This window comes from Callionymus lyra, chromosome 1 (genome assembly GCF_982586985.1).
Source record: "Callionymus lyra chromosome 1, fCalLyr1.hap1.1, whole genome shotgun sequence".
NCBI classification, from domain to species: Eukaryota; Metazoa; Chordata; class Actinopteri; order Syngnathiformes; family Callionymidae; genus Callionymus; species Callionymus lyra.
The window spans coordinates 15,207,404-15,231,916 of record NC_141818.1 but is presented as its reverse complement, the minus strand read 5'-3'; the positions used below and the strand labels follow the sequence as shown (position 1 = coordinate 15,231,916).

The following is a 24,513-nucleotide window of genomic DNA, read 5'->3' as shown; positions in this document are numbered from 1 at the left end:
ACCGATTGGTCGGAAAGGAAGATGGAGTTGAAGCTCCGATAATGAAGTGGCGTCTGAGATGAGTGTTGTGCTGCAGGCCGAGAGTCGTTCACAGCACCGGCCGATTCTCTGCTGACACAAGGAGGGAAGGACGAACACATGCGGGGAAGATCACAACCTCATTAGCTCACGCCGGCTTATTAGTGTCTCCTCACACTGTGGAGATCAAGCTAGATTTACTAGAGACTCAAGTTACAAACAGTGTTTTAAGTCGACATCTCTTTGCTACATGTTTACCCAAGAACCAGGTTCTATTCTGCAACCATGATGAGGGTATTTTAAAGAATGAAAGAAAAAGAAAAATCAACAAATGATATAGTAGAAGGTAGAAGAACAATCAGAGATGAAGAGAAATAATTACAAATTCATGACATTTTAACATTTTTATACACAGCGTATGCTTGATTGATTGACCGATTAATTTGATTGATTGATATCATTCATCCCACATTAGAGTAGAATTTGAGTAGTCGCAGCAGTTAAAAAGAAAAAAAGAAAAAAAAAAGATTAAATATACATACATATTAAGAAAGCCATTACACATATTGAAAAAAATGACCAAATATCATCAAATCAAACCATCATAAAATAATAAGTAACAATTCTAATTAAACAATCAAGATATAAAATCATTAAAAAAGAACACATGAATAAAGAAAAATAATGATGCATATCAATATGTAATATAATGAAGAGTACTACAAGTGCACACGCTAAAGAAGTACAGAAGTGAGGTTTGGGGGTTATAAACTTGTTTATAAAGATGTTCAAGATAAGATAAGGAGAATATATCGTTGATGTCTTTAATTATACAGAGACTAACAATAATAGTTGAACTATTGTCGAAGGGAGGAAATGTTTTGGGGAAAAAAATAACAAACAAAAAGACAGTCAGGATAGATTGAGCCTCCAAAAATGGAAATTCAGGTTCATTCTTTCAGTTTGTTAACCCTTGTCTTATCTCAAGGTCAAGGTGAGCCAGTGGCACTAAAAACAAATGTGCTTGTGATATCCCTTGTGTTGTCTCTGGGTCAAGGTGAACAACCTCCACCACTGCATATGTATTTCTGGAAGCCAGGGAGGTCATTCACCTTGACCAAGAGACAACACAAGGGATATCACAAACACATTTGTTTTCGGGTCAAATTGACCCTAAGATAACACAAGGGTTAAGCATACAATGTGTTTGACACGTAACTTACACCGTTATAATATTTTTGCCCTTTTTTCTGATTGAGTTTGACACACCAGTGTGTGTCTTTTCTTTTTTAAGGGCGGTAATACTTAATTAAATTCAAAAGTAGTTGCAAACTGTTGACAGGGACATGATACCAAGTGTTATTTCGTTAAGAAGTTAAAAAAAACTTGTCTCATCAACCAGTTCAACACAAAATTATGCACTTTTTATGAACAGAAAGGAAAAACAAACATGATCAGTATTCAGGAATTAACAGCTTTGCTTCGTAGTGTTTTCGTTTGACTTGTGATCTTGTCAAGGAAAGCAAACTTGTGTGACATTTAAAAAGTTCAATTTTTTACAATTAAAACTGTTTTTTTTACATTCTCTGCCTGCCGCATGAAATCTGCATGAATATGCCTGCGATGCTAATCTGGTACAAAATTGAAACCTATAAACATATTCACATCATGAATGGACTTGTTGAAGCTCATTGTCGGTGGAAACATAACACGTTTGGCAATCGCCATGTTTGTAGTGTTTGTGCATAAACAGGTTTCGACTCAAAATCTATGGATGAAATGGAGCTGCTGCACGTCTGCCATGCATATTTAACCAGACCCAGGAATTCCACATTTCCACCTGTTTAGACATCAGCCACACTCTGTTGTTTATTCATGTACAATATCTGATCCAGCACTTGGATACCATTCGGTCCAAGCACCTGTCAGTCTTTCCCATGTATGTTACCATGAACCCGATCCAGAAAGTCAGAGGTAATTAATTCACCGCTCTACTAAGTCATGTGATGGCGAAAATGCATGTGAAAAACAGAAACATTTGCATACGTTTGTAGCGCTCTAGGAGGCGTTTGCGTTACACTCCGACAGCTGTGTATGAATATTATGATTGCGTCCTCCTCGTTTTTTATTATCATTAAAAAAAATGCTTATTTCTTAATTTCTAAGGGAAGATTTATAAATCAACGTGTTCCTTTTACACAAATTGGCAATTATCTGAACGAGTAAAGTCACTGCTGGTGCCCACGTAAGCACATTTCTGCTCCGTGCAAAAGCAAAAAAAAAGGATAATTTTAAAAGCAAGAAGGGTTTAAAGAAAACAGATGTACTCACTCAGGGAAGAAGAAAGATCCCGTGGCATCGAGAGAATAACGGTGTCAGACAACAAAGATGTTTTTAGAAGTTTAGCGAGAGATTGCACACAACACTGCTGAGCTATGTGTTTTTATCTCCCTACGGTTGTAGAGCAAAGAGGCTTTTGTTACGATAATAACACGCATATGGGAAATTTTATTAAATATTAACGAACTCACAATTGAGCACGGGATGCAGAATAATAACTTAAACTTAAAGTGAAGCCGCACATATGGAGCAGTTGTTTCAGAGTTGATGAAGTTCAAGTGAAATCCAACTTAAATATTGGACTTTGTATCAGAGACGTGGCTGCTTTTCACAATAACGCCGTAAATGACGCACTTTTCCGACAGTCATGGTCGCATCATTTAAACTCTTTTTATTTAACATTTTATTTGACTTTAAAGGGACATGTTCTTCTCACCCTCGTTTCAATAAAGTTGATGGAAATGTATGAGAGTAATAGGTTTCTTTTTGGAGTTTAAGTCAGAAATGCACGAGTATACAACGGTTTTCTATTCGCCACGGTTTTCAGTGGCGGCTGCCCTTCCGCCGATTTGGCTGTTGTTTATTTTTTAATCTCTTTCATATTTTATTTTATTTATTATTAATTATTCTTCTTTAGTTTGAAATTAATCATCAACAGCTGATGAGTAAGTAAGTAAGTCATTTTTATTTGTATAGCGCTTTTCCAGACCAGGGTCACAAAGCGCTTAAACAATCAAAACAATATTCGTAGAAGTCTTCACGCTGGTAAACTATATTTGCATTGATTCACGTTCTGCTAATAATCTTGGTTTGCGTCGTCATTCGTCATATCCTCTCTCTCTGGGGTGTCGCTTTGAGGATAGCCCATCATTAACATCACATTTATGTTACTCAGCAAATCATACATTGTGGAAAAAGTGACAGAGAAGTGCCATCTCCGAGTATGATTTTATGGTCTTTATGGTCGATGGTCTTAAGAACCTAAGGACATGGGTTCGATCCCCGCTCCCAAAAGATGGGTTTTTTTTCGATTTAATTTTTATTTTGCAGTGTCTTTGTGTGTGATAATGATTAGTTGGTATAAATTTTATTTGATGTCCTGGTGCATAGAAAAGTTTTTAATTATTTTCCTATAGCACTGGATGGACAGCGTGAGCTCTGCGTGCTTGGTTTGGAATATCAGGTGTTTTATTATTATGTTTCTGTTAAGGAAGGTGAAGTCTACGTACAAGATATGTAGAAAGACAAAAAAACCCAATATGTTGGATTGAGCTTTTAATTACATTCTGGTTGAATTTTGAAATGCTTAGCGACTTAATTGAAAACAAACAGACTAACAACAGAAAATATTAAACCAAAATATTAGGATCCATCAAATTGTTAAGGTACAATGGTCAAAAAGTAGTGATCATTTCAGTTTAAAAACTATTCGATTTTGACCTAGACTTATTGATGCAGACCTTGCATTATACAGTATATATATATATTTTTATATTTGGATGAGATCTGTGATGTATGTTGGTGATAGATGCTGATATAAATAAATATAAAACGTGTGTATTTATATCTTTATTTATTTTTTAAGTCAGGTATAAAAGAAACTTCATTAAAAAATAATAATAATTGTAATTCTTTTTACATTCATACATTGGTTACATGTTATTATACGTTATAATATATTAATTCTAATCAGTATTTCCTGTTAATTTTATCATTGTCATGATCTTTTTCCATTATGCTTTTGTTACTTTTCACCCCCAAGAACAAACATCACAAGTTGCCACACCTGTCCTCAATGTTAGGATCAGTGTTTGCCTTGAATGAACTTGATTTCCGAGAGTTTTGAGCAGATTTCTTTTTCCAAATCTGTCGCCGCGAGCTCACAACATGGACTCGCAGGGTTTGCTGCAGGTCTCACCAGAGGGGTAAAGTTCGTCTTCAGTTCATTAATTTTATGATTTTTAACAGCCTAATAAAACGAAAAAAAAATGCTTTTAAAAATCAGCATTGTTGGATACAGTTTAGCCTTTTTCTGCTGGATCGATACGAACACTCCATTTTAATAATCAAAATAAAAACCTTTAAACATATGGTTCAATTTAAAACCATAAAGGTCAACTTCTGTTTATAAGTTGTCTGAAATTAAATGCCAGCCAGAGAGCACAACTGCTGTGGTGAGTGTTTGTGTGTGTGTAGGTGTGCGACTGGTGATGTGTAAAAGGACAAATCATTTTTAAGGTCCATTATTTTGAACTCAAGACTCGAGAAAAAGAAAAAAGTGGCGAGAGTGCGTCAGAGTGAATTAGTCATGACGTGGTGACGGAGAAGGAAGTGCGCAACGGTCTGTGATTCACTTAGTGGTGCTGTGAGCAATACAAACGGAGCAACTTTGCACACGCTACTCCAAATAAACCTACTTAAGTGGATTAGCAATGCCACCCCGAGGGCCTCTGCAGACTTAAAGCTCCTTATCAGTGACACTCACCGAAACAAAAAACACTTTTTTTTATCTGTTGCCACAGTTTTTTTTTTGGGGGGGGGAGAAAAGGGACAGTTGGGGCCACAATAGAGATGTCGATGATAAGCAAACCTAACGAGGCGAACGATATCGCCGTTGTGTGGATCCAACACCGGTGGGTTGGTTGTGAGAACAGCGTGTTGACGCTGAGGTGAGCTGGTTGTTATTCAGGACACCTGTTGCACTGCCCTCCAAACAGATGTTTCACCCGTTTGATGCGGGTCACAATTGGCGCTCGAATGGAAAATGGTGCCAGAAAATCTGCTTCGATATGTGTGTGTTTGTGTGTGTGTCTTCTGTCAAGTGTGTGATGCATGATTTATTTATTTTTTTCCTCCTCTCAATATTCTCTTTCTATTTATTGTTCATGGGTCAGGTCCAGACTGGCTGACTTCATGGCGAACTGCAGAGGGACTCCTCCGACTCTGAACACGTGTCCCAACCAAGACAATCATCAGGCCTGCCTGGCGTCCTACACAAGACTCATCGGTGAGAAATGAAACCAGTGTCGGAAAAGTCTGCAGAAATACATCAAAGTTTTATAAAGAGACGATCCGATGGACCCAATTAGTTGTTGACATACTTCTCTGTTATAACATGGATTCAATTAATAGTAAAATAAAGAGAAAAGTTTTCATCATTTAAGAAGCTCGGGCCTGAAAAAATATCTTCGATGAATATTATTTAGATTTAATTTGTTATTTTCCCAAAGCACTTTTTTATAGTAAAAATATTTCATAATATTACACTTGATCCCGCTATTGTTAATTGTATGTGACTTTTCCCTATTTTCATTAATATATATTTAATCATGTCATTTTGGCAAACCACATTTTATTCTAAATCATTTTTTTTTCACATTTTCCCCAGACTCCACAAAACTATATTCAACCTAAAATAACTTCCCTTTTTCAAAAATGGGGCCACGTATTACTGACGCTTTTCCACCACAAAAAAATCCTGATGTTTGGTTTTAGTCTACTGGCAATAAATATAATTTTGATTGAAATCCTTTTTATCATATTAAATTATATTATTATCACGATTGTTATTAATTGTTTCCATATTTTATTAATATTATTATTATTATTGTAATAATAATTGCTATTATAATTATAATTATTTGAATTGTTATTAGTAGTAGTAGCAGCAGCAGAAGCTTCAAATAGGAGAACAGAAAGATAATTGAGTTGCTTTAATGTTGTTCAATTGAGATCAAGAGTCTGTTAAGTATAAATATTCACTGAATGAAATCAGACAATTTCAAACCATTTAAAGACGTTAAATACTCACCATGCACGGTCGATGATTCACTATATCCAGCATTACCTGAGCTCCATTTAGGCTCTTGCTAAAATGCTTAAATGAACAAATGGTTTTGACCATTAAAACAACACAATATCTGTTCAGCGTTACATTATCGACGACCACGTTTCATAGATTGTGTAAAAAGAGGCGTCAGAGCGTCCTGGTTTTCTCAGAAAAAAATATAAAATTAGACAAAGTGGATGGAATATGTTGACACGTAAGAGACCTTTAGAAAATAAAAATGTTCCAGCACAGTAGCGTGTGCTATATTCGAACACACAGATCCTAAAGCACTTTATTTTCTAAACATGCATAATGTAATGGCCTCTTAACATTTAAGCGAAGCATAACTGAATGCTGCAAAATGACTAATACAGTGTTGTCTGCTCATATAGACTCATGTACATTAGTGACCTTTAAAGCTTTCTTCACGTCCGTGTCTGACTGCGTTGCCTCGACAGGAACGGAAATGACTCCGAACTACGTGGACAGCAGCTTCTCCAACTGGACCATCTCGCCCTGGTGCACTTGCAAAGGGAGCGGGAACCAGGAGGAGGAATGTCTCAACCTTCTGCGGAGCTTCACGGAAAACACATGCCTTAGTGAGCGCAACACTTAAATACCTCTCATGCATGTTCAGTGTCTCCTCTAACTAATAGTGGCCATCACTTACGTCCCATCGATCCGGGGCACGAGTGTGTGTGAAGTGGTTGTGGTTTGATCTGGCCGCCGCCAGAGCCAGAGCCTGAGTGAACCTCGGACTTCGATCCGATGCAATTTTAATGTTTTCTTTCCATTTTTCTGTTGCTGTCAGTTTGCTGATGTGAAGGTATTTAATAGTTGATGTCAGAGTACATAACAACGGTGTTGTTAGACCCGCGAGCAAAGTCAGCCAAGAATGTAATTACAAATAAGTAAGAATGTACTACATATTTCATTTTTTTGTAAATTCACTATTGGTGGGTTTTTTTCCTGATTTGTACCACACAGCCAACATGGAAATCCATAGACAAAGACAAGATCTTAGACCACAAGACCTAGACAGGACATGGAGAACTACAAGTATTTAGTACTGCAACCGTATAGCTTGAACGTCCTAAGTTCTAATCGAGTTTGACGTCTCGTTTGGAGCGAAACTCACTTAAGGGCCAAACTGCTTACATCACTGAGACTCAACTTCAATCTCTATAATCATCCATGACAACACAATTAAAGTGAAGAAAACATACCCTAAAACATCCAGCATTACATAATTCAAGTGGGATTAAAGTCCCAGATAATTAGTGATCGCACAGTAGTTCTTCAGTCGTGTCTGTAATACTACAATATAAGGGTTATTTGGTTTACACCAGGGTTTAAGTAAGGAAATGATTTACCCAAACAAATGCTGGTCTTTATATACTCCTAAAGCATGTGATTCTGCCCAACCGGGTTAAGGCGTTGTGGCCCATAACCACTAAAAGAAACTGTCCCTTTAGTCTTGGCTGATCGGAGACGGGACTTTAAGTGGCCATCGACTTCTCTAAGGTCTCTGTTTTTTTGTGAAGAGGATTTATCCAGCGGATTCTCAAGCCACAAGAGACTCTAAAGCTTGTGCATCAGTGTTCTGATGGTAGAAACTCCAGTAGGATTCCATTCAATATGGCAGTGAGATGGTTTCACTGGTTTATTGAAGCACTTCACTGAGTTATTCGAAAAACACTTTGCAGACCAGGACTAAGGTTAGTTCTTGTTATCTCTATCCACGCTACATAGCAGATTAACACATACTTACTTAGCTATTTTAGGACTGATATAAAGTCTGAACCAAGTTAACAACATAGAGGTTTTGATTTTTAGTAAAGTATCAATGCATGTGCGAGGAATTTGTTGCTACCCTCATGAATACTTCCTTTTTAGAGAGAGAGGTAAACCCCAGGCTTAGTCTTTCATATGGACTGAGTACAGGATGAATACTATGGTGTTCCAATGTCATGACTTTGTTTTTGTTAGTTTTTTTTATTCATGTAGTGTACGTTGATAGATTAAACAAGGAAAAAAAGACAATTCATTTTTTTAGATTCTCAAGTTACCATTGTCGACTCAAGGCATAGATTTGGTTTGAGTCTCTTAACAACCCACCAAGGTTGAGAAGAAGATGTTTTCCTGAAGCTATACGTCCATAAAAGCCCACAATTTTAAGATTCAGTAGTATATACTGTTATTGTACCACATTTAGAAAAAAAGACAAATGATTTTTTAGCATCTCAAGCCTCCATTGTCGATTCAAGGTAATATTGGGAAGGATAGGAGTAGAAAATGTCTTCCTGAAGCTATATGTTTGTCAATCCTCAATTTCAAAATGAAAAACAACCAAATTCTGTCAAGCCAGTACACAAAGAACTAAAGAAAAAGGCAGGGTATGAAGTAACAAACAGCCAATGAATTATATGCTTCTTTTTTTTTTTTGTAGAATGGACAGAACTAATAAAGCACCACTTGATCCAATTAATCCACCCATCAAATTATCAGATTGTTACGGGAGAGTCTGAAGAAAGTTGGTTGGTCGTTTTTGGTTTAAAATGTAGCTTACTCTCAGTATATATACAGTGCCTTGCGAAAGTATTCGGCCCCCTTGAACCTTTCAACATTTCGCCACATTTCAGGCTTCAAACATAAAGATATAAAATTTTAATTTTTTGTCATGAATCAACAACAAGTGGGACACAATCGTTAGGTGGAACGAAATTTATTGGATAATTTAAACTTTTTTAACAAATAAAAAACTCAAAAGTGGGGCGTGCAATATTATTCGGCCCCCTTGCGCTAATACTTTGTATCGCCACCTTTTGCTGCAATTACAGCTGCAAGTCGCTTGGGGTATGTCTCTATCAGTTTTGCACATCGAGAGACTGGAATTCTTGCCCATTCTTCCTTGCAAAACAGCTCGAGCTCAGTGAGTTTGGATGGAGAGCGTTTGTGAACAGCAGTCTTCAGCTCTTTCCACAGATTCTCGATTGGATTCAGGTCTGGACTTTGACTTGGCCATTCTAACACCTGGATACGTCCATTTGTGAACCATTCCATTGTAGATTTGGCTTTATGTTTTGGATCATTGTCCTGTTGGAAGATAAATCTCCGTCCCAGTCTCAGGTCTTTTGCAGACTCCAACAGGTTTTCTTCCAGAATGGTCCTGTATTTGGCTCCATCCATCTTCCCATCAATTTTAGCCATCTTCCCTGTCCCTGCTGAAGAAAAGCAGGCCCAAACCATGATGCTGCCACCACCATGTTTGACAGTGGGGATGGTGTGTTCAGGGTGATGAGCTGTGTTGCTTTTACGCCAAACATATCGTTTTGCATTGTGGCCAAAAAGTTAGATTTTGGTTTCATCTGACCAGAGCACCTTCTTCCACATGTTTGGTGTGTCTCCCAGGTGGCTTGTGGCAAACTTTAAACGAGACTTTTTATGGATATCTTTGAGAAATGGCTTTCTTCTTGCCACTCTTCCATAAAGGCCAGATTTGTGCAGCTGTAGTTATCTGCAGTTCATCCAGAGTGATCATGGGCCTCTTGGCTGTATCTCTGATCAGCCTTCTCCTTGTTTGAGATGAAAGTTTGGAGGGACGGCCGGGTCTTGGTAGATTTGCAGTGGTCTGATACTCCTTCCATTTCAATATAATTGCTTGCACAGTGCTCCTTGAGATGTTTAAAGCTTGGGAAATCTTTTTGTATCCAAATCCGGCTTTAAACTTCTCCACAACAGTATCTCGGACCTGCCTGGTGTGTTCCTTTGTCTTCATGGTTCTCTCTGCGCTTTAAACAGAACCCTGAGACTATCAAAGAGCAGGTGCATTTATACGGAGACTTGATTACACACAGGTGCATTCTATTTATCATCATCAGTCATTGGATCATTCAAAGATCCTCACTGAACTTCTGGAGTGAGTTTGCTGCACTGAAAGTAAAGGGGCCGAATAATATTGCACGCCCCACTTTTCAGTTTTTTATTTGTTAAAAAAGTTTAAATTATCCAATAAAGACCTGGGCAAAGTGCCTGACTCCATCTTAAAAACGTAAAATAATACTATATAACTGGCCTTTTAGAAAAGTTTTAAATCGGTTTCAATCACTACTATTACCAGTTAAACCCTACATATATTTTTCTAAATATCTTTGTTTGAAAATCTTTTTCCTCATATTGCTTTTAAATAAAAATGAATTGTATATAAAATTAATTATAACACAATTTATTTACCGCCGGTTTCTTTATCGTGCACTTTTGTACATATATTTTCCTAAAGATCTCTGTTTGAATATATTTTTCTCCTCTTTTTTGCTTTTTATTTGTCCTTTTTATGATTTTTTTTTTATACGTTTGGGTTTGGTAGTGCTTAAAATAAATTTAAATAAAATGTTTATAAAAGTTAAATAAAATTAAATTATGGCATGAGAACACTTGTTTTGCATTTGATGCATTTTATTTTAAATGGTAAAATATATGAAATGTGAAATATTTTGTATAATCTTAAAATAAAATGAATTATAATAAAATTATTTGCAATCAAATAAGAACGTAAACTTATTTTTCTAAATGTCCCATCATATAAAATTCTTCATTTGAACCTTCCTAATTCATAATAGCCACGGTATATAATGTGGCCCCCCGAGTAAATATAATTGCCCGCCCCAGGTACATGCTATACTTTTACGGTCTTTAGACTATTCTTAAAAGTAGGACACTAGCTACAACACCATCGATCGGCTTTCCAGAGTTTTTCTTCAGCCTTCATACCCAATGGCTCAAATAATATTCAAGGGGTTTAGGTTTAACAAAAGAAAGAGACAGACTTCTTTATAATGGGTTGAAAGCACTTGCTATGTCTAATGCATACTCTAGGCTCTTTCATCTCGGGCCTCCCTCTTTATGAACCTTTGTTCTTCAACACTCATCTATCCTTGAGTAATGCCGTCTGGATCTGCCTCTCATACTCAGCCGGCGCACATTTGACACCATATGTGGCGGTGCGAGAAATTAGAAGCCTCAAGTCTTGAAGCTCAAACGGCAGAAAAAAAAAAAAAGGAACTTCATTATAGTTTTGATTAAATAATTGTATCTGCTGATAAAAATATGGTTACATCCCATAATGACATGAAACAGAAGAAAAAGAGTCAATGGATTCAATGGAGATATTTCTGGATATGTGCAGCGCTTTCAAGTCCAAATCAAAAATTCTTATCTGTATAATTTTAACAACTTATCCATGGATGTCCCTTTGCCCGCTGGTTTAATTGGAATTAAAAGTTCTTATTTTGTGAGGAAATGAGTAATTTCACTCTTCTTGTCATCTTTCCTCGGGGGCAGATCTGCCACGACTTTAATACAAAAGAAATCATTTGCAAGCCATTTTGAGCATTCCATCTCAGAGGCTTATCCGGTACAGGAGAAAAACGCCCCCCACCCCCCCAAAAAAAAGGAATCAGATCTCATAAAAATGAAATAATGAACGAGTCTAAAATACATATCATCCATACAACTCATGCGTTACACACGGCAGAGCTGTGACAAAGTGGTTTCCTCAAACATCTTTTCGATTCCTTTTCACTTAGTAGTAAAACGTGGCTTCCTCCTTGCCATGCCAGAGCGATCCGTGCTACAAGACACCATCCCCTTCAACATGTTCCATTGTGTGAATAATGCTTTGAGACTATTTCAATAGATTGCTAGGGTGCGTTTTAGCTGAGTGCGCAGGATGAGGGATGAGGCTTTGAGCTGAGGAGGCGACCTGAAAAATAACACAGAATGCAGCATCGCCTCACGGCCGTTAAAGTGAGGCGATAAACTTGGACACACAAGGGACGAGGAGATACACAAGCACATCGGGTTTACGTTCCAAGTTCAAGCGAATAAATAAAAAAGTTTTTTGTTTTTTAAAAAAAAAGCTTGTCAGATGTGTGACCTAAGGGTTTATCAACAGAAGGAGATTTTTGCAAAAAGATCAGTGGAACGTTTGCGTACAATAAAAATAATCCAGCCCTTCCAGCAAACTAGATTAATTTATGAGTTTGTTACAAAATCCAGCAGCATTTGTTCACAGTTAGCTAGCAAATTGCAACAACTTACTCTCCAAAAACGATTCTAAATGCACGTTGAAGTGTTTTGATGCTTATAAGCAGCATCCTTATTTCCTCACTAAAGCGATGATAACTATGGAATTTCTAAATGATAGTCATACTCGTGAATTATCAGCCAAATGAACATTAGTAATGTCCAAAGGGGCGATAATGTGATCACTTTTCTATCTGTCCCTCCCGTCTCTTTCATTTCATTCTTTCATTCAGTAAAAATATATATATTTAAAAAATAATCAAATTATCAATGAAATTTGTATCAAAAGGGAACATATGCGATTGCGAAGTGAGTCAAGGAAATTGGATTATAACCTGGAACTGATTGTAACTCCCTCTAGATACACCTAAAAGATCAGCAGTACATTATATTATTTAAAGATGTGAAAGTTCAAGATTAAAAGACATACTGCAGGATAAAGTTTACTCACTTTTATCGCCCAGTCACTCATCTCATAAAGATGACATTCAAATCTTCACCAGTTAATAACCTACAAACAACATTTATGTAATTACTGGGGATCCTATTGCTAGCTATTCATTTTTGCAAGGATTAGCGTAGAGAAATTCTTGCCTACGATACTGTATATTGATGTAGTCCTGGATGGATTGATTTTAGCTCAGCTGAACTTAACTTAAACATTTTTTATTATTCCTTTTTATTCTTACAATTTGCTAACCGATAAAAAAACCCCACTAAGGAATGCAAAGTTTTGAAGACAGTCAAGTTTCTGCCAGTTGATCTTTGAACTTTAAGGAGGCGAGTCAGTGTTTGAGCTAATATCCAAAAGGAGCGTAAAAATAATAATGGTCCATTATGCTTTAAGACGGATAATACGAGCGGGCAAGACTAAGAGAACCTGACACTAGTACCAATATGAGGGGCCGTACACGGACAAAATTCATTCTAGACCTCTTGCACAAATATATACTCGCTCTTTCTTACTTTCAGAGCTATTCATGGTCAGGCTCCTCCTTACATCAGTGATCTGATCCAGCCTTACACCCCAGCTCGGGCTCTGAGGTCTATGGATCAGAATCTACTGATGGTTCCTGAACATGCTTCAGGACCAGAGGAGAGAAATCCTTCCAGGCTGTTGCTCCTAAACTTTGGAACGATCTTCCTCTCCCTCTGTGTTTGATGATCTACTGACTCCTTCAAGAAACATCTTAAGACATTTTTATTTGTTCAGGCTTTTCCTTGATTTTCTGGGACTCCTGTGTTTGCCTTATGTTGTCTTGGCCTTTTAAAGTATATATTTTAACTGTGTATTGTTTTTGATTATTAAAGCGCTTTGTGACCCTGGTCTGGAAAGGCGCTTTAACAATAAATATTACTTACTTACTTACTAAAAATAGCAAGACTCATCTGTACAATTTCGTAACAGCCCCGTTTAAATACTTGAACTAGTCAGACATATACAGTACATAAGTTTAACTTGCCCTTTAAAGTATATACTTTATTGAATATTGTTTTGATTGTTTAAGCGCTTTGTGACCCTGGTCTGGAAAAGCCCTATATAAATAAAAATGACTTACTTACTTACTTACATATATACTCACTCTTACAAACATGTATACTAGTATAGATTTGTGTGAAAGTGAGTATACTATGGTATGTAAAGCCCCTTGAAGGAGTGGCTTAAGATCTAGCATGTAGACTCCTGACCCCCTATGAGAATTCAAATACATCAAGTTATTACGAGAATGAAATGATATGTATTCCACAGTAATTAATCTCCTTTTTAAATATTAGGGCAGCGTGAGAATTTAAATAGAAATACCACATTTAATAATTGTATTTGTATGAGTTTTGTCATTTCAGTTCCTTCAAGGTTCAAGGTTTGGTTTTTTAGATGTAATTGTTCCAACCCAGGCATGGCCAGGTTGTATGATATAAATATAAGAAATGCTTTAATCCTTTAATAATAAAAGAGGTGAGGGCTGTCACCGGTTCGGACTTATTGTGGACATTAAGAATGTATTCAGATTATAATGATGTTTTGTGATGTATTAAAAGACAACAGAAAGTTTTTTCTTTTCTCCAAGTTTCGAGTCTGTTTACAAGGGCAGTCGCTGTGAGCACTTAGTGTGTCGACAACTTTCTTATTTGTCCTTTATGGTGTCTAGCGAAATGCCATGTCTCCTTGCTTGGGGAATGTTTTGAATTTGATCAGTCACATAAATCTATTCAAAGCATCTCTGCACACTGACCTTATAATGGAGGTGGTTGCCAGGCAATTACATGCCTTGCATTCTCTCCCGCCGAACAAAGAGAAACAAGCCTTGTGTTTTATACGGATGAGCGGTGAAAAGGTACTCAGCCGGTATTTTTACCATATCTGGCCGAGAAGCCGACAAAAAGGGGGGATTTATCACATTCTCGCAGAGAAGTGGATGCGAGCACTCACGAACTCACGCACAAAAACATACAGTACGTCTGAAGGTGAACTGACTAGACCGCCGTCATGTCTCTCTTTGAACCTGATTGATTTGGACCTTTTCGAAAAAATCCCATTATTCACCGAGTAACACCGAGGGGTCATCCTCTCAAGAAGGGACACCCTGACTCTATTTGTCAGTCGGAGAACATCTGTTGAAGCACAAGAGGGAACTTGTGAGATGACTGGGAATATTCGACGAAGGTTTCCGTCGCGTACCCGCAGGATCCGATGACAGAACAATATTGAACTGCTATGCGAATTTCATAAAGCATGTAAGACATTTTAAAAGCAAGACAAATCTAAAATATTGAACAGAGAGGCACAACGGTATTTAGTCAGGCAGTAAAATCCGGAGTGGCCTTCCCGGTGACAGATTGCATAAACAAATCTCAGATTGGTCTTTTTGATTAGTTTGGCATGCAACCCCAAAGCCTACTGATGAAGCAAAATAGCTCCCCATATTATTCTTTCATCCTTCCTCACTCCGTCGATCCATACCTTCCCCTAGTCCCCCGTTTGCCAGAGAGTCGGCAATGAGCCAAGATGTTGACTTAAAGCTTCCTGTGCCAAGGTTTTTGTGGATCTTAACATGTGATTTCGCTTTCTCTCCGCAGGAAACGCCATCCAGGCCTTCGGGTACGGAATAGACTACATGCAGGCTAAGAACGCATCGTTCCCGGGACCGACCATGACGACGAAGGGGGCTTTGGACAGGTCAACTGGAACCTCGGAGCCTCCATTTGTGACCATGGTGAGGGTTTGTATTGAGAACATAACAGTATCACCAGATAAACAATTATATTTTTGACATAAATAAAAAATCTTGAAATACTGGCAAAACAGTTAAGTAGCAATAGTTAAGAAATACAATTCTCAGTCAACCTAATTAATCTACTGTAATATACAATACTGTAGAACCTATATCTTGCTAAGACATGTCCTACGTATGGCCTAAGGGACATTTTCGACCCACAGCCTCTTTCATCAAAGGTTCTTATGGCTCACCAGTACCATCAACCATTAAAATTGCTTATAAGTTTAAAATCGGTCGGCCATCTTTTTATCACAGTTACGAAAGTTACAGTAGGAACTAATGGATATGCTCTAGTTTTGACCCAAACCTGATTTTCGCTAAAGGGTGGATTGGCCATATGTTGAACCAATTTTAGTGAATCCAACAAAAGGGGGTCCTTTATGTCGGTGATTTTCAAAATGGTAAATGGTAAATAGGTTTGAATTATTCAGCACTTTCCTGTGATTATCCAACAACAACAAGCTGTTCAAAAAGACGTCACCGACGGCAGTAGGTCGCGAATCAGTCATGAAGAATACTTTCTTATGACATAAACAAAAATCAAATCTTCATCTGAACAGTGTCTGCGATTTCAGAACAAATAAGATATCGCTGTATATAGTTTGCTCATCATAAATGCTGGCTAAATGTAAGCTTATGCTTTTACACCTCATCCTATCTGGTCTTTTTTTAATTTTTTTAAATCGACACTAGCAAAAATATAATAGCAACATGTTCTAAAAGGCGACACTTAAGATGCGATTATACACTATATAAGATTCACCAGATCAGAATAACCATAGCAAAACAGGTCGATTATTCACAGTGTAGGTAAAAAAAAAAAACACATTTTGGCAGTAGTGGAAGATCTTTGGATTTGTTTTATAGAGATTTCCTTTCTTTTTTAATCGTTTTTTGGCCGTTAATGAAGCTGAACTGAATCTTTAAGACATTTCTGGCTTAACTGGTTAACGTAAGGTCCTCTTCTTGGACAGGACCTTTGATTTGTGAGGTATTTATAAAGGTCTTTATTCCTGGCTACACTGCTTTTTTTTCTAGCTGATCACACTACTACAGCGAACCATTTTAGAACCGTGGATCACAGACAAGCACACTCCAGCAACTTCTTTGCATACATTTGTTAAAGTGGACTCTTTACATGAAGAGTTACAAAAACCCTCCTCCACTCTGCTGCCATAAAAGACGGATTTTGTACAGTGGCACAAGAGTGAAAGCTTAACACCCAACACCATTCACATCACTTTCCATCTCCACGCTTGCACGCATGATAAAGCCACTGGCACATCAGCACATGTGATAAGACAGTTTACGCTACGCCCAGGATGATGACATTTGGTTGAAATTTGAAATTCCTCACACAATGAAATCCTCAAAAAAAGAAAATGGGAGGTGGCGGGATTTTAATCTGGATTAGTCTAAAGCACTGGCCCAGGGCCTGTTCTCTGCTGAATACATTCTGTAAACAACAGTTTGACAACAGGAAGTAGACCCCGTTTTCAGTAGGTGCCAAGATCTGTCTTATTTAAAGGGAAACTAATGGCAAACTTACTCACATGTTTCAATTATTGAAGTCTTCCTCTCCAAGTTGAAGTCAGTCTCATGACCATGTTTTGAACTGGTTACTTTATAAAGTTCTCCCCCATCTAAAATCTTTGGCTAGCTGTAATCACGCACCCGCTTTGTTTATACAAAGCATCCCTTGGAGACATCCGAGATTGATGACCCGCGGGGACTAACCTAAATGCTTAAAAAATCACAGCATAGTACGTATGGTTATGGTAAACAAGATTTTATCTCCAGAAAAACAACTCTTTTTTTTTAAGTCGGCGGCGCTTAAGTACATTTTATAATGTAAATATCTTTATTGAAAGAGAGTTTTGTACAAAAAGACACATACTGATTACAAAAGATGGTCCAAGATCTATTTAAGAGACACTTAAATCCAAACATTTGTTGCCTTTTAAGGATAAACAAGCCAGAGTTTTTACGAGGCGAAAAAAAAAAAAGTGTTTTCAATTTTCTCTTGTTTTTTTTTTATTGTTTTGTTTTACTGTTGGAGTTTGACTAGTTTCCAAATGAAATATTGTTCTGTTTCACAGATGAATTTTTGATGTGTCGTGCAGCCTGCTGGTGAAAGACTAATGATGTTTTTCACCTTAGCCCGAGACGCTGTTGTCGAGCTCGGCTGGATTCTTCCCCCCGTAGTATAAATCTGCAAACCGGGGCTGGCTGTTGTTGTCAATTTAATTCTTAATACATTGTTGTCGGTGGCTACAATAGCTGTAAAAGGAAAATACAATTATTGGGCAATGCTTATAAATGAATATTTGCGTCTCTCATTAAGACGCTTATTGGAGCTATTTTAGGGGCTTTCACAGCGAGTAAATTGTCTGCACCTGCAGTATTGTCTCCCACACAAACTCGCCCAGACAACATACAAAAAAAACCCCAAAGAACTAATGAACGACCTGCATTGATAAGTGGAAAATATGTGAAAGGTGCTAAAGAGAGATGGGAGGTGGGTGTTCACGCGTCGGTATTGATGCACCGCGCCGCGTCCGTCTCGCCGCAGCCTGGTGTTTAATTTATTGTAAAAATGGTAATTAGGAAACAATAAGACGTGTGATTACTCAAGCAGGAAGTTTATAATTAGAGAGGGAGCTGGTCTGGACATTTTGGGCGGTCCTGCACACTCTGACAACTAAGCCTGGCAATTAAAACTTGTCAAAGTTCCATGGTAGATAAATTGGGGGAGTGCTGTTGTACCATGAGTCCTTTTGGCAGAAGACTAACTGTCCCAACACAGTAATTCTCTCAGCAGCCACTGTAATAGAATTCCGGATTCATAATTGGTTATGGATAGGTCTGGGGGGAAAAAAAAATAATCTGAAAGTAACCCCCTCTTATTTATTAAAATTAAGAATGATTTCCAGTTGAGATAATACAGTTTTACTCATTTTCTACTCACCCTCATGTCGACTAAGTATTGGGAGAATTAATCTGTGTCTTTTTTGAGGAAAAAAATGTACGTACATGTGACGGTCATGACCTAGCTCACTTTTCTATGTCCAAAAAACAATCAAAATACCTCTAGTTCACTTGTTTGTAATGTCCATCTTGTATTGAAGCCATGACAAAATAAATTATTCGGAAGAAAACTAAAGAAGTCTATATTTTAAGCTTGTTTGTAGCAGAAGCTAAAAGGCTAACATGCTATATAGGAAGCAGCGTTTCCTGTCTGTGTAACATTTTAGCCTTTTAGATTCTAGCATGCAAAGTTAAATACCTTCCTTACCTTAAATACCTTTAGTGTGACACGGTTGCACTTTCACATCTCACACGTAAGAGATAACACCAATCATGCAATTTTACCAACACCCTATTAGGAGCCAATTTTATTTACCGTTTTTTCAAATGTATCACGGCTGCTCATGATTGGTCAAAAATTGCACGAACCTTAAAAAAGCGAATGAAATGCTATGCCGTCGCACACCTATATAAATTAGAGGGTAGTCTGTTCAGAGGAAATTAGGAACAAAGTAAGATATAATGACAAGCATGTAACACAAACAACCAAGAGAGCCGGATAACTCTTATATATTATGTTAAAAGAACACTAAATGTGAAAAAGTGCATAATTTAAATATGCATCAACTTTTTTCAACTACCTAATTATTCATTTTCTTTATTATTTATCATTTATCACCAAAATAACAACTATACACAATTATTTAAATACCTGACTATTAAAATGGGATGGAATAAATAAACAGTAAATACAATGAAAACTAAACACAGTGTTCAAGTAGAAACAAGAGAACACTAACAAGCTGTCCATCAAGAAGAGCTAGAGGTGTTTGAATACGACAGTAAGATAAGATCAAGATACAGAAAAGTATAAAATTCCTTCTCACCTGCATTGGGGTCTCTAAGCCGTCTCAACAGGTTAGTTCTCAGATTAGTCCTGTTACTGCTGTATTTGATAGAAGCTTTACACACTTTTACAATTGACCACAATGTTTTTTATCCAACTGTCATACTTTAGAGTTGCTCAAGTTTACTGGTTAAATGTTTTGATTTTAACACAAAATTCTTGTATAGTGCCAAACAACTACGTTTCTGTTTCATGCGTGATGACAGTTAAAAAGGAATAACCCCCACATGTCAGCCAATCACAGATGCCGTCAGACCAGAAGGCTTGGGAAATGTTCAATTGAAAAATAGTGTACTTTTTCTTTTTTTTAATTACGTTTTTTGGGTTCCATTTAGAGTTTTTAATTAATTATTTTGAAAAGTTTTGAAAAATGCTTTTCGCAAATGCAGGATGTGACATCATCACACATGGAACTGTCCGTCAACCGGCCCAGAACTATGGATTTATATTGTAAAATTAAAACAACAACAACCGTTTACGTCATTAAAAAATAAAGAGCAGCAGCCAGGAAGCTACAGCAGAACGAAGCCGACAGACATGACATGTAACAAGGATTCATCCTACATCTAATATATATTATTATGTTTTATGACAAGTTGTAAGAGGATGGGAAAAATACTGACAATTTTCTAATACTAAAAATCGATGAAATCTGATGCGTACATATAATGTAAAACTGATACAATAATAATCTTTGGTTGTATATGAAGTGGGGCAATCATTTTGAAAAATAGTAGCTGGAAGCAACTTATACAGAAAAATAGGTAGTTTATTTTTTCAGAGCGTAGAAGATTTGAAAATGTTAAATTACGAACCATGAACGGAACAGGTTCATTTTAAAATTTAGAAAATGGACTTTGATCTCGTTCCCAATACTGTACACATATAATGTTGTTTTTTTTATTTATTAAAAAACTATAATTTAAGCATGTTAGTATACTATTAAATTGTTACTGAAATATTTTATTGAATAATAAATACACAGGTTTACCAATTGCTGCTTGAGTTTGTGAACCACAGCAGAAGAGTAACCTGTAAAATGAAGCTCAGCTAATGAGAAGTGGCTCCTGAGGAGGATCTGCTGTCTGACTAAGTCTGTTCACGTCAGTCATACTCAACCCTTCTGCTAATTTAGACGCAGAATTATTCAAAATGTCACTGCCATTGGTTTTGGGCTTCATCCCAAAACTCTGTGAGTAAACACGTGGGCCGGTGCTTCGTCCTTAAAGCATCGGAAGCAGAACCCATCAAACAACAAACAAGCTTTTTATGATGGAAAAAAAAAAAAAAAAAAAAAACGTACACTGATGTTTCTGCGTTTCCTGATGAGAAAAGAAGTCGACTCCTACGGGCGACGCTTGTGTTAATGCAGTGGGAGCAAAGTTAACAACCAAAACATACAGTCGCATTTCTCATCCTGCGAGGCTTATCATCAACAACAAGCACACTTTGATCAGGATTTGGGGCTAAATGACGCTTTATATGTTTGCGTGATTCCCTTCTGCAAACACAGCCAAGTCTTTTAGAGGTGACTTTTTAGTCTTTTTTTTTCTTTGTTTTCTGATGTCTCGTCCAGGTTTCACTGTTGATGTTGATGCAATTTAATTTAATTTTCGTAACAAAATAGGCATTCATTATTCATTATTGGTTCAGTACAGGTTTTCTCAGGTTAGTATTTTCACTTGTCTAAACAAGAAGGATCTGTCTCGCCTGCAGTTAATACAAAACTCTGCAGCAAGGATTCTGACTTGCTCTAGTAGAAGAACTCACATTTCCCCGATCCTTAAAACTCTTCACTGGCTGCCAGTTTTTCTCAGGATCAACTTTACAATTCTGGTTCTTACTTTCAGATCTATTCATGGTCAGACTCCCCCCTTACATCAGGGATCTGATCCAGACTTACACCCCAGCTCGGGCTCTGAGGTCTGTGGATCAGAATCTACCGATGTTTCCTCACACGTTGCTCATAAGCTTTGGAATGATCTTCCTCTCCCTCTGTGTTTGATGGATCTACTGACTCCTTCAAGAAACAACTTAAGACATCTTTATTTGAGCACGGTTTTCCTCGATTTTATAGTATATATTTTAACCGTGTATAGTTTTTGATCGTTGAGGCTCTTTCTGACACTGGTCTAGAAAGGCGCTTTACAAATCATCTTTAATTTACTTTAATACAATAAATACATCACATTACATTCAATACAATTTTAGGTGTTCTCATTCAACTAAGCATTTTTTAAGGTTAATAAATACACTTGAGTTTATTTATAACCTACTGTATTTGTACTGTGCAATTGCTTTTATATCGAGCATGTTTAAAATATATGTGCAAACATGTGGATCTCAAGGGTTGTTAACTTTTAGGTTTCATATCTGTCATCTATTTTAAACGCAGCACGATCTTTAGACATATTAGCTTCTAGTCTATTTAGCACGTGCTAACAGAGATTGATTAATGTCTTTAACGTCTTTCATCATGTTAATATATTAGCAGTGTCTTGAAAAACACTCACAGCTGCGCGAGTTCTATTAATATTTAAAATCTCAATAAGGAAATTTAATAACCTGTGGCAGTTACATTAATGCGTTTTTCATAGGCAGTTATTTGCCAATGAGTGATGATGAATACAATAGAAACACAATTAAAGACAATGAATTTTCGACTTTGATCGCAGCGTCGAGTAGACGGCTTTATTGTGCAGAGTTGAAGCTCCAACGGTGCGCACTCACCAAAGAGAGTCTATTGACTTTAAGTTTTTAATCGGTTTGTATTTTATTGTTGAATTATTTCTGGTCCCTTCAATTGCAACCTGCATTCGTCTGAACTTGATTTAGAATTTTCTTTTTCTTCTCATTTTGTATCCAGATTGAGATTGATTTTCTCAAACATTAGAAAAAAACAAATAAATCCTTTATAATTAACCAAATAAAAAAATAAAAAACTTTTGGTGATGGGCATCGAGCGCAGACCCCCACCAAGCAGCTCATTTTCATCCATATTGTTCATAAGATTCATAGCTTTGAGAAAGAAAGAGGAATAAGACTGCAAGGAATAATAATATTGATATATCTTTACGATTTATAGTCAAATTCAGGTACAGGTACGCTTGAAAACATGCACAACTCAGTAGAAACACAGCAACAAAGTACAAAAAAATTGGTTTACAACATATTACCTCAGATGAATGAAGTGCCAAAGCATCAATATTTACTGTATATTCGATAATAATCTTTTTAGAATAAAGGTCAGGAATGGTAGGTATTGAATTTTTAAGTACACATCACTCGTTATTAACATTCCTAGATCTAAGTCAAGTCTTATTGTTGTTTTTTTTCCTAATAATCAACTGAGAATCTTTGTGAAAACTTTAACTTCCAAGTTTTCCAACAGTCAAAAAAAAGCAAACTACCTTTTCTAATGTTTTAAAGCGTTAGTTCACCCAAAATTTAAACTTCACTCTATTTTTACTCACTCTCATGTCAACTAAGGGTTGGGATCTTATTCAGAATAATCTTTTCCTTTATGAAGTTATAGTTAAAAATGTATGTTCATTTTAATGTAGCGACTTGAGCTCAGTGAACAAACTTCCTCCAAAAAGACACTTAAAACATCCAGAAGGAAGGTATTGGGACGTTTTTTAAAGTTTGTTCAGTCCTCCAGTCACTACATTATAATGTATGAAAAACTCCCGAGTAAAATAAAAGGTAAAACTCCTAGATCCAAATGTCCACACCAAAATCTCATCATCCTTTCATATCCCATAATCAACTGCAAATATTTGGTAAAACGTTCCAAGTAAGTTGGAAAAGTCAGACAAATAGAAAACTCAGCTTGGTTAAAAAATTAAAAAAAGGGTAAAATTCCTGCTCAAAGCTTCCGTGAGTGAGAAGTCGATGTTTCCTGTGTTCCCATGTAGCGATGCCGATGTTGATTTTCAGCTCCGCTAGGAATTGATTGCGGACAGAAAGTGTGTAATTCCAGGTTATTCGATAGCCGGCCTCGGAAGATGCAGCCTGTTTGTGCTGGAAATGCTGCGATCAATCGTGAAACAAGGGATGATAACACACGCGGTTAGCTTTTCTCACAGACGAGACTACAACTCATGAATAAAAGTGGAAGGTTTTCCATCTCCTCTCTCCGGCCCCTTGTCACACCGTGTGCATATTTTGTGTGTGCGAGCGTTGTGACGTCCTCAGACGCCAGAGTGTGTGCGAGTATTGGCTGCAGCCAGAGATCTGGACCCATGTCAACAGGCTGCTGCCACACATCACTGCCCCCGCTAATTAATTGGCTTTTAGTCGCAGATGTGTTTGGTTCATTGTCAAGCTTCCCGTAGCTTTTTCTTCCCATTCCTCTGGCAACTGTCTGTTTTAACCATTTCATGTCAGTCTGCCTCTCCGCGCCCCCGCCTTGTTAATGTAATTCAACTGTTTTCGCTCGTCGTTATTTATTTCTCCTCTGCTTGTTCTGGTTGAAATGAGGTGCAGGTAGATAACATCTGAGGAGATGTTTTTTTTTTCACCGTGTCTGCATACAGGGAAATGGGCTCTTGCTGAGGTTACCCTGGAGAAAATGAGTGCAGGCGAATGGTGGTGATGATGGAGAAGCAGGATGAAATGTATCTTGTGCATCGTGGCACTGTACACAAAATGATGCTTTTGCAAATGGAGTGTAGAAAAAAGAGATTGGCCGATTGTTGGCACGAATGTGTGGAACAACACAGGCCATGTTTTTTTTTTGGTGAACATTGATTTGAGTTAAATGGGTCTACATTAACTAATTTTATTTAGTGAATCATAAAACATAAAATTGACACCATTATGGTGGTAATGAGCTAAGAGTTGTTGACCATGAAAATGTAGGTTATTTATTGTATTTCAATAAAATGTGTGGGTCATTAGCAGTAGCTGAAGTACATCCATGTTTTGCATCACAAATACCTTTTTCTGCCTTTTTTTTACTGATAGTTCGCCCAAATTTCGCTCATTTTCTTCTCACCCTCATGTCGAATAAGGGTTGGAATTATTTT

General features: G+C 37.1%; 1 protein-coding gene across 1 annotated transcript in view; it reads left to right on the top strand.

The window, feature by feature from the left end:
- Nucleotides 1-24,513, top strand: part of LOC148088158 (GDNF family receptor alpha-2-like) — a 104,015-nt gene that overhangs the window by 76,823 nt on the left and 2,679 nt on the right. Inside the window, exons 5-7 of the mRNA XM_087794717.1 lie at nucleotides 5,253-5,365; nucleotides 6,646-6,786; nucleotides 15,350-15,486. Coding sequence (XP_087650843.1) covers nucleotides 5,253-5,365; nucleotides 6,646-6,786; nucleotides 15,350-15,486 — 391 coding nt within the window. The remainder of the gene's footprint in view (nucleotides 1-5,252; nucleotides 5,366-6,645; nucleotides 6,787-15,349; nucleotides 15,487-24,513) is intronic.